General features: G+C 46.0%; 1 protein-coding gene across 1 annotated transcript; it reads left to right on the top strand.

The window, feature by feature from the left end:
* The first annotated feature begins 847 nt into the window (after positions 1–847).
* On the top strand, positions 848–4,173 carry LOC134099804 (early growth response protein 2b). The gene is made up of 2 exons (XM_062552811.1): positions 848–1,155; positions 1,402–4,173. The coding sequence occupies exons 1-2, from the start codon at positions 1,008–1,010 to the stop codon at positions 2,721–2,723; spliced, it is 1,470 nt and encodes a 489-aa protein (XP_062408795.1). The 5' UTR covers positions 848–1,007; the 3' UTR covers positions 2,724–4,173.
* Positions 4,174–17,721: the final 13,548 nt, after the last annotated feature.

Here is a 17,721-nt window from a genome sequence, read left to right as displayed (position 1 = left end):
TAAAATTACCGCCTACCTTTGGGCTATAGGCTTGGGTCTGCACCATTCAACTGAAGTCAGCCATTAAATTGTACTGTATTTAGTATTACACATTCTTTACGCATTCTTCTACACAGTGATCAGCAGTGCAGTTACAAGGGTAAAGTGGCGGTTAGTTTTCGGTCTGCATCAAGTTTACAAAGACAATTGTCTATCGTCGTCTGTAGCGTAGATAAGCATGTTTGATGTCTTTCACAGAACTAGATACATGCAGGCAGTATCTAATTAAGTCCAATGCCCAGTCAGTGCAAATAGCTATGCTGATATATGCTTTTAGATTGTGCGTTCATTTTGATCATGTGCATGCGCGTGCATGTATGCGCGCGCGCCTGTTCATCAGTATTTGTAAAATGAACGGAATTCATTTATGGCTTAATTGCTTGCAAATTGTTTACCCTTGGTCTCTCTAAGAGAACATGTTTCTATATTGCACTACCATAAGCATAAACATCCAACTGAATTACCCAAAACTCAAACGATGCTTATGATCTTAATTGTGTTGTTGATGCATCGGTCACATAGCTTAGTGTTCGCGGTGTCTCTCCTGCGAAGAAGCGCAAGAGACCTGTTGCAACGTCACAAACGTAACTCTCCTTTTTTGGGAAAGCCCGTCACATCCTCTGGCCATGTATGGGCAGGAAGATGACACACAGCGGGGAATCCTCTAACCGGAGACGGTGAATGGGGAGGAGGAACCATCGTTCAGCCAAAGTGTATATAAAGAGCAAGAAGGGAAGCCGTTGGTGTGAAATTCACAGCAACAGATAGCACAGGAGCTCTGGACATCGGTGCAGCACTTACAAGAAAAGGGAATCCCGAATTATTTACATTTTTTTTCGGGGCACGTTGATTGCTTTCTTGGACATACATATACGCAAACTTTACTGCGTGAAGAGGGACAGATTTGATAAATCATTTGTGGTGCGCAAAAGAGTCTGACTTCATATTTGGACTTCACTCTTGTAAACATGCTTAACAACATGGATTTGAACTCCCAAGACTCATTCTACCTCCAGTTCGAAAACTCCTCTCTTGGAAGGGACGCTAATGGAGAGAAGGATCATCAGGATATGTTTGTGCAGGCTGACAGCGCGGCACCTGCTCCATTCGCAACCGGTGAGTTTGCTGCTGCAGTACAAGCTGTTGCTGTTCAATCAAATATTGCTGGTAATTTGCAAAAGTATTTCAAATTGTGTGATTGAATTTGCTTTAAATGCAATGGAATTGCAGTTCTTTTGCGATTTAAGTCAAACGAAAAAAATGGTGTATGCTTGTTGGATGCTTATGTAACAAATGCATCATGTGCATGTGCATTCATTCCATGATAGTGTAATAAAACAAAGTTATTTTTGTGTGTTTTAGGAGGGACACCTATTACCCCCAAAACGGAACCTACAAATTCAGATTTTCTCTATAACCCCTGCGACGGCGCAAAAAGTGGCTACGTTTCCTCCCTCGCCTACTCTGGCAGCTTCTATGTTGAGACATCTCAGGGCGCATCGTGCTGCACGGAGACTCTTCTCAACATGATTACCGAGATTGTCGGTATTTCAACTACGCCTCTAACTGAGGTGCAGCCGCAGAGCGGTACTGGGACGTCGTACACCACCAGCCCACCTCCGATGGACAACACCAGCGGCAGTTTTCGGGACGCGGGGGTCCAGAGGCAAGCGCCCGCTTGCAGCACCTCTCCGCCCCTTTTCCCCCCGGGGAATATGTGTCAAACGTTCTCTGACGCGCAGACCAGCACACAAGCTTCCGAGGCGGCCTCCACTCAGTTGAACTTCTCCCTCCCCACACCAGTTGTGAGCCAAAAGCCATCTGAACCCCAGTCTGAGACGGCCACGTTCCCCGTTGTTGTGAAGAATGAATTCGAAAGCAGCTGCTATGAATGGGGCGCCTTTAATAAGCCGGACACTTACTTGGACGCGGGGTTTCAGCCCGAGACATTTCCGATGTCAAGTGATTTCCCACCTGACCAAGTCGATGTCAAAGATCTCCTGGACACGTTTTCCCCTATTTGCCCAAACCCAGACATGGAGTTCAAAGTAGAGAATGTGATCAAACAGGAGCAGTGTTTCTCGGATACATGCTCACAAAGTTTTAGCACGCCACTTTTTAATTACCCTTCCCCAGCTATTGATCTCTCAACCAATAATATTCTGAAACCGACTTTATTTCCAAATATTGAGCTGCAGCAACTGTCAAGTCAGTGCGACACCTCTTACACATCTTCCACTATTGACTCGATTTTGTATTCCTCGTTGCTGCCGGAGTCTTTTAACCAGACCTACACTCGGCCACCAAAGGCCCCCCGCGCGAAGAAAACTCCTGGTTCCACTGGCCCCGCCAAAGAAAAGCCCTTCACCTGTCCTATGGAAAACTGTGACCGACGCTTCTCCAGGTCTGACGAGCTCAACAGGCACATTCGCATCCACACCGGACACAAACCCTTTCAGTGCCGCATCTGTTTACGCAGCTTCAGTCGAAGCGACCATCTGACAACGCACACCCGGACTCACACGGGCGAGAAGCCATTCTCCTGCGACGTATGCGGCAAACGATTCGCAAGGAGTGACGAGAGAAAGCGCCATGGACGCGTTCATCTCAAACAAAAAGAGAAGATGGAACTGAAGCCTCAAGTGATCAGCGCGTGGCCATTCACTCTACCCGAAGGCATCTGAAGTGCTCATTAAAATGCGCTTTAAATTGGCTTTATGTCAAATCTTTCCGTCTTGGAAGATTCAGCCCGTGTAAACAGCTGGTCACTGATCGATGTCTGTGCGGTGTGGCTTGGTTCCGAGAGACCTGGCTTGAGTGTCTAAGGCCTGAGAGAAGTCAGAAAGACAGTTTCTCATGAGAAACAGAATGCTTTAGAAGGCGCCTGACTTTAGGGGAACTGCTGTTCGACCCCCTACTTACAAAGAGCTGCTGATCCCCTATGCAACACATACATTAATTGATTGTAAAAGACTTCCAAGTGACCATGCAGACAAACCGGTTTTCCAAACGATTTCACCAGTTTGCGAGGGCATGCAGCAGCAGAACATTAAGTGGTCTAGTACTTTCAGTGCTGGACAGCTCCAAGCACTACACAAAAGCCTAAAACGGTACTACACCGGAGAGCTGGAATGTATTGCACTTATCTACACTGAGATGTCCACTTTCAAATTGAGAGTCTTTAATGCTTCTGGGGCTTTTGTACACCATCGCTGCCAGCAGTTATACTTGTTTGAAATGCATGTTTATTCGGTATATTATTGATTAAGAAACGATCACAAGGTGGTCCTTACGAGTGGAGGAAATGTTACTGACCTCCTTTTACATGAATGTAAGATATGATGGCGTGACTACAAAGCGATTCATTTGTGCCAAGGTTTCCAGATTTATTTTGTCTCTTTGTTTTCTGTTACAATGGTTTTGAATAGTTATTGTGTTGTTCTTAATAATGGCAAAATAATTAATCGTGTAGGACGTACGTGGATAATACGTGGATAAAATAAATATATTTGTATGACTATATTTAATTTGTATTTTTATAACGGTGTATCTATATTTCCATACAACTGTTATTGTTGATTTTTTAAAGATATACTGAATTTCTAAACTTACTCACGATGTTCATGTGTGAAAGGTTTTTGCAAGGACTCAGGAAAGTGATTAATCCAGTTCCAGAAAATAACTGATGTCATGCTGGGAAATACCAGAGCTGCAAAACTGGCACTGAAAATGTTCTGGCAAAAGGACAGAAAGAGCTGGATATTACCCAGTATGGACATAGATTAACATGACATCATTTAAACATTAAACATGTGTTGGATCACAAGATATGTATATAATATGAATTACAAATGAGTTGTAGTTTATGACAACTGGCTGGCCAAAGCCAGAACATTTGCAGTTGAGTAACCAGGTAGCACACATTGCTGCGATATCCTGTACCTCTTTTATAGATGAGCTGTTTTAAAAGGCATCCTAACACAACTGACATGTGACATGTGCACAACTCTAATGTCTTGAATGAGATTGTCAAGAACAATCAGGGTAAACAAAGATAATGTGAACATGCCTTAAGTTATATTAACTGCTTGGAAATTTTGTATATATTCACACTGTTTATACAGAATACTTTGAATGAGCATTTGATGTTGTTATTTTTATGACAAATGTTTAAGAATAAAACCTTTTGTTTTCTTGAACCTTGCTTTGTGCTTTGTTGAATGCTTGTATTGACACAGTAGAGAAGAGCCACTCAAAGGGAAATCAGAAATGGCAGAAACTTCCAGAACAACACACATTCTACATTCTCTTAAGTGACCTCACATTCAGTTGCTGCCATCAAATTCCCCATCTTATCCGGGGGTTCAGCTAGTCAAAGCTAAGTAAGACAATACTGACAATTCTCAAAGAGTAAAACTATCATGGTTCAATTAATAAAAATGAAAGCTCACTGAAACAGAGTAACGGAGAGGAGTTCCTACAGAGCTTCACCTCACGGCTGTCACACTCCCTCCATGGCTGCTCACTGCCTGTGATGGCACACGGGCTCTCTGAGCTGATGAATAGTCTAATGTGGCCCCAGGAGCTTAATTGTGAGCATGCGGTGTGAAAACAAAGGTGGGAGTCCCTTGTTGTTGCCTGATTTGAATGCGTGAGAATAAAAGCTTGCGAGCATCCTGATCCCGGGCCTGTGTTGGGGGTGCAATAGGCACAGCTCCTTTGTCTCCTGCGCTGGGCTCGGAGGAGATCAGCGTGAATGGGAGCCCTCATTAGCAGCACGTTATATGGAGTTAGACTGCTGATGGGCCGCTGATGTTGGCCTGCCGCTTCCTGCATGTCCCCCTCCTCGTCGCCCCTCTTCCTTATTCGTACATCTGATAAACTCTTCAGCAGAGCTCCGCTCCATCCTTCTGTCTTATCTGTCGTGTGTGTGTGAGAGAGACGGGGAGTTGTCTCTGTCCTTCTCTCTGTCGTGTGTGTGTGAGCGAGATGGGGAGTTGTCTCTGTCCTTCTCTGTGTTGTGTGTGTGTGTGTGTGTGAGAGAGATGGGGAGTTGTCTCTGTCCTTCTCTCTGTTGTGTGTGTGTGTGTGTGTGAGAGAGATGGGGAGTTGTCTCTGTCCTTCTTTATGTCGTGTGTGTGAGAGAGATGGGGAGTTGTCTCTGTCCTTCTCTCTGTGGTGTGTGTGAGAGAGAGATGGGGAGTTGTCTCTGTCCTTCTCTGTGTGTGTGTGTGTGAGAGAGAGATGGGGAGTTGTCTCGGTCCTTCTGTTGTGTGTGTGTGTGTGAGAGAGATGGGGAGTTGTCTCTGTCCTTCTCTGTGTGTGTGTGTGTGTGTGAGAGAGAGATGGGGAGTTGTCTCTGTCCTTCCCTCTGTCGTGTGTGTGTGTGTGTGTGTGTGTGTGTGAGAGATGGGGAGTTGTCTCTGTCCTTCTCTCTGTCGTGTGTGTGTGTGTGTGTGTGAGAGAGATGGGGAGTTGTCTCTGTCCTTCTGTTGTGTGTGTGTGTGTGAGAGAGATGGAGAGTTGTCTCTGTCCTTCTCTCTGTGTGTGTGAGAGAGAGATAGGGAGTTGTCTCTGTCCTTCTCTCTGTGTGTGTGTGTGAGAGAGAGATGGGGAGTTGTCTCTGTCCTTCTCTCTGTCGTGTGTGTGAGAGAGAGAGAGATGGGGAGTTGTCTCTGTCCTTCTCTCTGTCGTGTGTGTGTGTGAGAGAGATGGGGAGTTGTGTCTGTCCTTCTCTCTGTCGTGTGTGTGTGTGTGTGTGAGTGTGAGAGAGAGATGGGGAGTTGTCTCTGTCCTTCTCTCTGTCGTGTGTGTGTGTGTGAGAGAGAGATGGGGAGTTGTCTCTGTCCTTCTCTCTGTCGTGTGTGTGTGTGTGAGAGAGAGATGGGGAGTTGTCGTGGAGACTTGGCTCCACAGGCCGGGTGTCTCCTGCTCCCCAGGCGGCCACAATCTGGCGCTGAGAGGCAGGCGGGCAGCAGCAGCAGCACCAGGGCCTCCATGGAGCGCAGCTCTGCACGTAGGATGCCCGCGAGGACATGTGACGCAGCCTGCTGGCAGAACATCGGGCCTGGCCCACGCCAGTGCGTAAGAGAGGCGCCGCCGTCCATCTCCGTGGCAGCACGCTGACCATGTGTTCACACTGGAGCCCTCTAGCTGGACTCTCTGAAGTCCACCGGTGTGTAGTGATCATTCATCATTCATTTCATCGTTGGAGAACGTGTTATTACAATGGAAAGCATTCAAACTGAAAGTCCCTTATTACGAGAAACACTTCTAAAAGAACAAATGGATAACCCCAAAATGGCTTTACCCAGAACTCTTGATGTTGAAGAGCACAGAGTTGCTATTCTAGGCTTCCCACAGTGGTCACTCAGTGCACAGTAAGTGCAATGATAATGCACTAGGGGTATCAGGCAGCTGCATTGACCATATGATGGCACTTGATTTCTGAAGCATTGTTAAACTATTGCACTAGCCTGCATAAATGCAAAGGATACTGCTTGCTTCCAGGATTTGGTGTGCTATGCCATTAACTCTGCAACCTTAATCACCTAATGGAAGTCAATTAGTGTACCTGTTGCTCTAGGAAATGTGGGTTTCAAGCTGAGACTAAGTGTATCCCACTGCTGTCGGTACATGTCTATGACAGACATCACCGAATCCTTGAGGAAATTAACCCTGGATTCCCAGATCCTTCACACAACTGCAAAAAATACGGCAATAGCAGATATAAATCTAATGAAGGCTAAAGCACACTCTGGACTCTGAACACACCTTAAACTGTGCTTCCAGAATCATAAAAGATCCCTCTTTCCCTCAATAAGATTCTTGAACACAACTAAATTGAAAATATAGATAAACATAATAATTAAATCATAATTGTATTATTATTATTATTATTTATTCATGTTACTATTCATTCACTGGATTGAGCTATATCCTGTAATAAAAATACCACCAACACTGTTGTGTGGCAATAAAAAGTATTTATCTATCTATCTAACACACCCCAAAATATGAATAAATTCAGAAAGAACCCACCTCAAATGGTCAATAGATTAACAGGAAGGTTTGACAGCAAATGAAAATACATGATAAGCTATATGACTCCACATGCTGGTAGTGGGAATGTCCAATTTCAGTAAATTGCCTGAGGAATGATTCTGTCTGAATAAACCAACAGGCTGTTTAACTATAGCCTAAGCATTTAAACATACAATGTTTAGTTAAAAACATATTTATGTGACAATTAAGTCACTACCCAACACAGTTATTTTGAAAACCTAGATGCCAGAATAAACCCAGACCCCGAGGACCAAGACGTGCTTTTTTTCTGAGCTGAAACACTGTCAATATGGAAAGTAAATTAATTATGAGTGCAGTATAAAGTGTTCTCTAGAGGTGTCGTTGCAAATGTCAATTCCTCACATCGACTGTTTGTTTTCTTTGAATTGCGAAAGTCCTACATTTATTGAGCAAGTCAAAGGCCTTGTTAAGTGTGGAGACTGGTTATATGGATTTCAAGTGTGCCCTAATAATCAGAGGCGCACTTTAGACTGTCTGTATTGCGACACGGCTGCTCTAGATTGATCCGTTCCAGCGTAATCACTGCGTGATTTTATTCCATCGCGACGATGTGCGGTCCGCTTCGCTCCTCGGCCGGGCCTCGTAATCAGGCCGCATAATCACACGCTTCTAATGGCAATCAAGCGCAGCGGATTAATTCCGCACGATGACAGGAGCCAGACGGCCCAAGGTCTGATCCTTCAGTGGGGTGTAGGTGTTTTGGAGAGTCCAGGTGATTAAGACCAGAATGGCGAGGTAAAGGAGCTCGTTATGCAAACATTTGAGTATCTAATTCTCACAATCGCTCTGAAAATGAATTTCTTCATTAGTATTACTGGTCAGGACAGATACCACGAGTGACAGATTGAACAACTTTCCATGGAGTTTTTCATCCATGTTAAATTACAAGTAAACCTCTGCAGGTCAAGGAGTCTAGTCTTCAGCTATCTTCTTCTGCGCAATATTGCTATGGCAACAAAGTCAAAGGTGTTGAGTTGCATCCAAACGGAATGGAGTGAGGTGAACGTTTTGAGTGAGATAAATCGCTTCAAAGCAATTCAATCACTCTGTAGTACAATTCGGTGCTGTCCTTGATGGGAATGATTGAGGCAAAGGGTCTTGTATAAGACCCCCAGAGCACATCTCAGCAATGTCCATGATGATGAAGATCTACTCTGTCAAATCAAGCAGAATTCGGTACCCCAAATGTGCAAACACATTTGCCTAAGATGGAATGGAGATCCTCATTTATGCACCGATGGATATACAGTATGCCTCTGCAGAATCAGGTCTGGTGAGCTAGTCAACTCTGAATGCATTTTATTTTTTTACCTTCACTGCAATTCAGAAGAGATGAAACTTTGTTCAACTCTGTTGCAGAGCAGCCTGTAAAGAGGTCTTCAACTTCCACATCCCTCCGCTTGACACGCAGTCCTCCCCGTCCACAGAGTGATGGCCGCGCAGGACTTGATCAGCTTGGACTGTGTCAGTATCGGTGACAATGTCTCTGTGTGTGTGCTGCTGCCGGGAGGATGGATGACAGGATGCGCGGTTAACCATTAGCCTGATGCTGTCTGGGCCGCTCCTGCTCGCTGGCTGCGCAGGCTTCCTTCTCTGTGACAGATCAGCTGCTAAGTGCTCATTGCTGTCACTGTGTTCTCCACCTGCGTCACAAGGGACGAGGCGCTGTGTCTGTCACAGCCAGACCCGACTCTGACTGATGCACTTCCAGCGCTTGCAAAGCAGAAATGTTAAAAAACTGTTGTCAACACTTGGATTTCTTGGTGTTTTTGGCAGTGTTGATGACTTTGAACACAGTTAGAGAATGCAACTCCAAGCCTTTGTGTTCATGTGAGGGGAAACGGCAGCGTTTGATGAGCTGTGTGTTCAACAAAGGCCCGCAGTGACACACCACCACAACACAGCTGCCGCTTTGTTGCTACTTAAAACCCAACAAGTGCCATCCAAGCAGACAGAGGATCTCTCGGGCTCCTGTACAACACCATGCTTTTCAATACTGATGCAGCTCCACCAGAGCCGTGCTCCATAGTAGTCATGCATAGAATGTAGCCCATGGGTGGAAAGCCGCTGTTGAGGGGAATATGCGCCCAACAGAACAGGCTAGTGATTGCAGCATGGATGACATTTGCACTGCAGTAATGAGGCATGTCCTCTGAGAGGCTGTGTCACATCCAGCAGGCCATGGCTGGGAGGCAGACCTGCTGTGGACACTCTCTGTCACTTCAGCCCTCCCTTCCCTCTGCACCAGTACATACCCAGCGTCAGTCAGACACAGAGACAGAGCACAGAGACCAGAGAAACACAGAGAGAGAGAAGAGAGAGAGAATGGAGAATGAGATAGAGAGATAGAGGGAGAGAGAGAGAGAGAAGGAGTGGAGAATGAGATAGAGAGATAGAGGGAGAGAGAGAGAGAGAGAAGGAGAAAGACAGAGAGAGAAGAGAGATAGAATGGAGAATGAGATAGAGTGAGAGGGAGAGAGAGAGAAAAAGACAGAGAGAAAGAGAAAGAGAGAGAAAGAGAGAGAAGAGAGATAGAATGGAGAATGAGATAGAGTGAGAGGGAGAGAGAGAGAAAGAGAGAGAAGAGAGAGAGAGAGAGAGAGAGACATAAAACTGAAAGCGAGTGTTGATGTGATGGCGGGGCCTAGGGGGACATGATGGCGGTGAGCAGGCAGGCAGGAGAGGCAGGCAGGCAGGAGAGGCAGGATAGGCAGGCAGGAGAGGCAGTCAGGAGAGGCAGGCAGGAGAGGCAGGCAGGAGAGGCAGGCAGGAGAGGCGGTAGAGGCGGCAGCGGCAGCAGCAGAGCTGAGGCATGGCAACAGCCTGGACAAAGAGCGCATTAGGAGTGTGAGTGGGCAGCCAGCGCTGCTGCTCCCGTGCTCAAGTGTATCAGCCCTGGCTCAGCTGGAGGAATCTGTGCTGCCTTCCCCGCTCTCGCTGCCGATGAATCATCACAGAATATGCCCATTAAGGATCTGATCAGCATGAAATATATGCACATATATTGCTGTGGATGAATAGAGTCAGTGCTCTCGATGCGTTTTTTTTTCTATGCCACTGTTTTAGTCTTATTATGTGTTAAAATGGCGGGGGGTTCCTTGGTTTGCTCTGACAACACAAGCAGAAACGAATGAAGAGCATTTCTATCTTCCACACGGACAAACCTGTAAGACACCACATTCAGTGATCCTGAAGACGCCCAATTAAAACACTTTAACGTCATTATCAGCCTTTCCCTGTGGAGAAACAAGGCAGCAAGCTTCATTTTAGGGGATAATTAGGGCAAGTGACATTTAGACTCCTCCAGAGCCGAGGAGGACTGGCTAAGCAGCCTCGTCTGTGGCGTAGCGTTGGGACGATGGGTCAGCAGGCAGAGAGAGGCCACAGCTCGTCGGAGGGCCGTGACTCGCCCTGGCCCTGATGGTCCAGCCATATGCTCACGGTCAGGCAGAGGAGAGAGCGAACGTGCTGCAGGCACTCTGCCTGTTTCATCAGTTGTCCTATCAGACTGCAGGAGTACAGTACATCATCCAAGCCTCAGCCCTGCGTGTTTGGATCACTTCTATCAACTGCTTTAGTCACAAACAGTTCCATGCAACTACCCCCCCTCCCCTCCCCTCCCCCTGCATAATGGCGTGCCCCCACCCACCGAGGCCTCTTTGATAAGATGGATTGTCCCTGGGAGAAGAGAGGGGTATGGGGGGAGCCTTTCCTGTGTCTTACTACCAGTGCCCCATGCTGTGGCTGCAATGGGGCCTTTTAGCAGCCATGTCTGATCCATGCTAAGGACAGGGTGCTTCACACATCAACACTGCCCTAAGCCAATCACCTGCTGAGAGTTTTTAAAGAAGGCTGGGAGAGTTAAGTATTCAATCAAGCCACAAAACACCGCCTAAATGCCTGCCTTGTAATCTTGTTTGATGAACGTGTTTTGGTTTTGGATTCAAATGACACCCCTACCTCCCCCTCAACGCGCACACACACACACACACACACACACACACAAATGAATCCTCATGTTCTACAAGTACTCGGTGACAATTACAGCTAGGTAGTATAACTATATAAATGGGTATTACACACAGTTACCTCAGCAGCATAGGTGAGAATGGGTGGTTTTGGCACAAGGTCGAAAGGAATGAACAAATGACTTCTCCAAATAGAACGGTAATAATAGCCAGTCCTTCTCCGTTTGGCTTTACACACCTATTTCCACCCACTTCTTATAGAGATACACATTTTTTACAGACTCGCTGTAACCTCTCAGGGATAACTACTTCTGTCCCCCTCACTAATTATCAGTTTTACCTACACAGCAGAACTGTGCCAAATGGAGATGTCGTGGCCATGTTGCCGTTTAAAATAGATCACACAGTGAGCTGCCTGCATGATTTTTGCAGATCTTAATTCACATCCCAGTCGCTTCATCTGCACAGAAAACACAGATACTCTCAAGCAAAATCTCCCTGTTTTGAGATGACGGCAAAGCACTTTCAAGTTGTTAATACCACCAATTGGCTCCCCCTAAAATGTCCAACGCTGTAATGGGATTAGAAACACAAGTGGCTGACCTTTAGATGTCTCTGCTCTTGGTGGGTTGTGTGTGCCTCAAGGCCCCTCGTGGGGCAGCAGGGGCTTAGCAGGACACCCCAGCGCTCCCCCATCCATCCCCAGCAGACTGAGCTGTGACAGGTCTGCAGCAGCCTTCACAAGCCTCCATCCAGCAGCCACAGCATTAACCATTAACCCGGCCCTATTGCACGTGAGGGGCCAGAGGAAGCAGGTATGAAGACGGATAAGGCCATTCCTTCACTCCGGGACACGGCCCTACAAGCTCCATTGTGCGGGCAACAGTGCTGGCAGGATGCTGCGCTACTCATTAACCTCATGCAGATGCAACGGAGGAGACCTAGCCCTGTAGCGGAGCTCTTCCTGCAGCCGTGATGGATGTGCTGGCCAGGCTAACCATTTACCCAGTCCCCTCACACGCTCCTCTTCAGTGGGCTGGATGGAAGGATGGAGGTTGTCAGAGGAATGCCATCACTCTCTCCTCCCTTCTCTGCAATCCTGGCGTGTCTGTTCACTCAAAGCCGACATGTTTGCTTCTCTAGACAGCTTGGGTACCACTGATGGCATTTTAAGATGACAACGTTTGTCACCGACACTAACCAGGGCAGAAGGTTTTTCTTTTTTTCCTCTTACAGCTCTTATGTTTTAGACTTCAAAAGAAGCCATTGCATTTTTAAAGAGCCTTGCTGATTCTAAAAGAGAGGTATTTTCCCAGCTGCTGTCATTAGACGCCACGAATGCTAGTGGAGTCTCAGCAGAGGCACGCGCGCGCTCGTGTAATGGCGCCTAGATGAACTTGAGGGCTTAATGTCACCTGAGCAGCACAATCCTCATTAGCCACACCGGAGCCTTCACTTCAAATAGACTCACTACTGTGTGCGGCCCGCACAACCAGCGGCAGTAATCACGCAGCAACGCTACACACACGCTCAGCTCTACAGAGACCAGCGGCAGTAATCACGCAGCAACGCTACACACACGCTACACACGCGCTCAGCTCTACAGAGACCAGCGGCAGTAATCACGCAGCAACGCTACACACACGCTCAGCTCTACAGAGACCAGCGGCAGTAATCACGCAGCAACGCTACACACACGCTACACACGCGCTCAGCTCTACAGAGACCAGCGGCAGTAATCACGCAGCAACGCTACACACACGCTCAGCTCTACAGAGACCAGCGGCAGTAATCACACAGCAACGCTACACACACGCTCAGCTCTACAGAGACCAGCGGCAGTAATCACGCAGCAACGCTACACACGCTACACACACGCTCAGCTCTACAGAGACCAGCGGCAGTAATCACGCAGCAACGCTACACACACGCTCAGCTCTACAGAGACCAGCGGCAGTAATCACGCAGCAACGCTACACACACGCTCAGCTCTACAGAGACCAGCGGCAGTAATCACGCTACACACACGCTACACACACGCTCAGCTCTACAGAGACCAGCGGCAGTAATCACGCAGCAACGCTACACACGCGCTCAGCTCTACAGAGACCAGCGGCAGTAATCACGCAGCAACGCTACACACACGCTCAGCTCTACAGAGACCAGCGGCAGTAATCACGCAGCAACACTACACACACGCTCAGCTCTACAGAGACCAGCGGCAGTAATCACGCAGCAACGCTACACACACGCTCAGCTCAGCTCTACAGAGACCAGCGGCAGTAATCACGCAGCAACGCTACACACACGTTCAGCTCTACAGAGACCAGCGGCAGTAATCACGCTACACACACGCTACACACACGCTCAGCTCTACAGAGACCAGCGGCAGTAATCACGCAGCAACGCTACACACGCGCTCAGCTCTACAGAGACCAGCGGCAGTAATCACGCTACACACACGCTACACACACGCTCAGCTCTACAGAGACGCGGACGGGGGAAACGGCTCCGTGCGTCCAACACAGAGGCCAAGACCAGGCGCAGCGGTGCAGCAGGGGGCCACGTACATGCAGCCACCGCACTTCATCTTTGGGTTTCATTATTCTGCTACTTCAAGGCCAGCAGCAACAATACAGCTGTGTGAGTGCAGATGCTGTACAGGATCTCATTCATCTGCTAATGCGCTGATCTGACTAATAGCTAAATGCCACAGCAATGTTAACAATTTCTCAGAATGAACCTGCAAATGTGCCAGAATCCTTACTGAAAACCCCTTACTTCCTGTTGAATTCCTTTACATGAAGGATGATTCTACACTTCAAACAATCCATTATAATTGTATTGATATTCATCCCAGAGTGATGTTCTATGCTCCATATGCCTATTTATAGCTTATAAGTGTGTTTTACCATTTACATAAAAGCCTCTATATATAGCCACGCTCGGGCACTGTGACAGCCATTTGATGAGACCCCTTCCAGGGGTTAAATTAACACACACTGGTAGTTAACACTATTAATATGCAAATGAATGCAACAATTCAACAGCCTGTTGTCATACCTACACTGCAAGCCCAAATAAGTTCAGCTGGAAAAAAAAAATCACAAGAGCCATACTTGATAAGACATACTCTGTTACTATGGCAACGTCCATGGCTCAAGCTAAGAATGCTGCAGTTTATATTATCACTGTCATCACTGTGCCTGGGTTTTCATAATTACAGCATGGCTTTGTCATTAATGGTGAGGTGCCTGATCACCATTCATTGTAGTCTCATTAGAACGTTTTGTTGAATTGCGTAAAAAAGCTTTAGAATTCTGCAGCCATTTTAATTGTCATGCCCACAGCGGGATAATGGCAGGCCAGCCAGTCGCTGCAGCGGGGTCGTGGTGACTTGGTACCTGTATGGGTTTCAACTTTCACTCACAGACTGGAAGGATGTCGAGCCATTCCACTGTGGGAGAAGAATCACTTGAATTTCCTCAGCGTTTCAGTCATGTTGTGTCTCGGCTGAATTGGTATGCACACAATGCGCCTGTCATTATGAAGCCTTTCACCTCTGTTTTGTTGATATTCCATCCACTTAGTGTTCTTAATGACCACTTGAGCTATTCAATTGGCATGAATGCTGCTGAACTTGACTTTATTATTTCATGTTGTTTTGCCCTCGCATTACTCTCAAAGAACTCTTTCACAGCATTTCCTGGACAAACAGTTACATATTGAAACTGCTCAATGTAAGTTGAAACTGATTCCCTGGTCGTAATGTGTGACCCTCTGCAACAATGTTAAATTGATGCATAATGTTGTATGAAAGTCTCTGTATCTGTAGAAAGTCTTTTTTTTGTCATATAGTTATAAAGCTCTATGGTAAATTCTCAATATTCTAATAGTCTTGCATTTCTTGCTCGCAGCTCAACAAATGCATTACACTTTAAGACTTTAATGTCAATAGTAGCCCTATAGAACTTATCATAAATACATTACCGCTATATAACATCAGACATGGTGACAATGAAAATGCTTGAAAACAATTGCTACAGAAAATAGTTCTTTACTGACTGATTGTCAATGTATATTTTAAAGCAAAACTGTGTACAGTCGTCTGTAGAAATGTGCATTTCTGGAGGCTATAATTTAGATCTTTTCAAACTGTTGAGGTGGACGCCCCTAAAATCTACTTTCATGCTGCCCCCTGTTGGTTAGATTTAGTCTCTACAAGTGATTAAAATGGCCCGTTTTTACCTTGACCAGCTTCTTCATCCAAGAGCCTCTGGCCTGAGCATAAATTCAAATCGCTAATCTACCTGCAACAGAAAAACAACACCCAGAAAACATGAGTGCTGGATGGATGAATAGAGATGAAGTCTCTCAAGAGAGACACAATGGCCTCTGCACCCTTTTGTCCTCATACTCCGTCTAACCATCATTGTGAGAAGAGCTAAAATAACCTAGAGAAAATTACTGCATTGTGCTGAAATGTCACTTCTGTATTGGCTGCGGTTGCTAAGTGAATGGTGACTAATAATATCCTCACCGTATGCCTTTTTTCGTGAGCCAGCCAGACAAACAGCAAAACACAGAGTGCAGCCAATCAAATGACAAAAACAGCAGGTGGGGCAGTAATTACCTCATAGTGTGCCTGTCATTCCTGACAAATGCGAGTAATGCTGGTTAAGGCATGAGAGTCTGTGTGTTGGACTCATTTAGTCTTTCTCAACTACTGGGAGAATTATGAATATAATCACCATGCTTGTTAAACCACAGCGCATGATCAGGTTTTCTGGAGATCTCTAAGAAAGCTATGTTTAGAGATGGGACTAGTGTGTCTCATGGTTTGTGTATTACCGATGAGCAGTGGGTGACCTACTCTAAACCATGAACTCTTATTACCTGAATTACTTGAATTTCCCCTTGGGGATCAATAAAGTATCTATCTATCTATCTATCTACCTTTCTCTATGAAATGCAACGCGCAGGACGGTGGAGTCACAGCAAATAATCAGTGTACTGCACGGGGAACAACATGGTGAATGTGGTGGTTTGCTTTAGAGCAGAGCAGAGCCAGGGGGGCATGGCGACGTCTGTGTTGTTTTGATACACACACACCCCTGCTGGGTTGGCTTTCCTGAAAAGCCAGGCCATTGCCTTGAACACTGCCTTGAAATTCACTTATAAAATATTGAAGTAAATTAACAATGCATGAGGGCAGTTGAACCCAAAGTGCCAAAGCAAAAGGGGGATGAAATCATTTAGGGTTGACTCAAAGGATGAGAGCTGCTCAAAGAGAGATGGATCATCGGCAGCTATAGGTAAGGACATTCTACTGTGATATGGCAGCTATAGGTAAGGACATTCTACTGTGATATGGCAACTATAGGTAAGGACATTCTACTGTGATATGGCAGCTATAGGTAAGGACATTCTACTGTGATATGGCAACTATAGGTAAGGACATTCTACCGTGATATGGCAACTATAGGTAAGGACATTCTACTGTGATATGGCAACTATATGTAAGGACATTCTACTGTGATATGGCAACTATAGGTAGACTAAGGACATTCTACTGTGATATGGCAACTATATGTAAGGACATTCTACTGTGATATGGACTCATTTCTTTTCTTAGCAATCACTGGGCATTTGGGTTGTATGTATGAAATATGACACCTATTTAACATGTGTGTAGCCCCACAGACAACACTAATTCTGTGAGTACTGTAAAGGGCTAAAAGGGCTTAGACTTTAGAGGCTTTGTCTGCAGAAGGACTACATCTGGAACACGTCAGATGCAGTGTTGCATGTTTCTGTTCACTGGAGAGAGAGAGAGACAGAGAGAGAGACAGTGTGTGTGTGTGTGTGAGAGAGAGAGATACAGAGACAGAGAGAAAGAGTGAGAGAGAGACAGAGAGAGAGAGAGAGAGAAGGACAGAGAGAGATTTCCCTACTAGCGGCGTGTTGCTGGACAGGGGGCAGGCAGGTGTCCTGGTGTGATAAAGCGCAGCAGCTGAAGGGCGTCTGCTGACCTGGTCTGCTGCCTCGGTGTCATCACTGATGGAGACAGGAACAATTCAAGCAGAAGATCTGGGTCACACAGCAATAATTCAACAGAAATGCCATTTGTGACAGCAGTCTCCATACAAAACTGGCAAATGCAGATGCACTGTTAAAAGGACATCTAATAATGAGATATTATGCACCTGTGACCGAGAATGTATTGTAAATTACTGTATATCGTATATCCCATTAAAAAATCAACATAACAGAATAAGCTAATCACCCCCATTAGACTGGGCATTCAAAATCATTCAGCTGTGGATCTTATCGGCACTGTATGACAATAAAATGTAATATATATTTTCAGATTAATTTAGTTTCAAATTAGTGACAGACTTTGCCTTCCTTTGCAGCCTCTTCCTCAGATATACAGTACCTACTGTCCCAGCAACATAAGATCCATAATGTCAGTAAACTAAAAATTGCTTTTCTGAATCAACATACCACAAATAGCAAAGTGCAGATGTGCCAGTACACTTCCAATATCTCCTGTCTTCCAATTATAAACAACTAATCAGCTCTGTAGTCTGTCTGGAGCACTGACTGATTCATGGAATATGAGTCA

This window comes from Sardina pilchardus, chromosome 2 (genome assembly GCF_963854185.1).
Source record: "Sardina pilchardus chromosome 2, fSarPil1.1, whole genome shotgun sequence".
Classification (NCBI taxonomy): domain Eukaryota; kingdom Metazoa; phylum Chordata; class Actinopteri; order Clupeiformes; family Clupeidae; genus Sardina; species Sardina pilchardus.
This window is presented reverse-complemented; position numbering and strand designations above follow the sequence as displayed.

What these genes read in the sequence shown, in the direction of transcription:
- LOC134099804 (XM_062552811.1), top strand. Translation starts at nt 1,008, where the DNA reads ATGCTTAACAACATGGATTTGAACTCCCAAGACTCATTCTACCTCCAG. An exon ending in ACCTGCTCCATTCGCAACCG is followed by an intron (nt 1,156 to 1,401) that starts GTGAGTTTGCTG and finishes TGTGTGTTTTAG; the next exon opens with GAGGGACACCTATTACCCCC.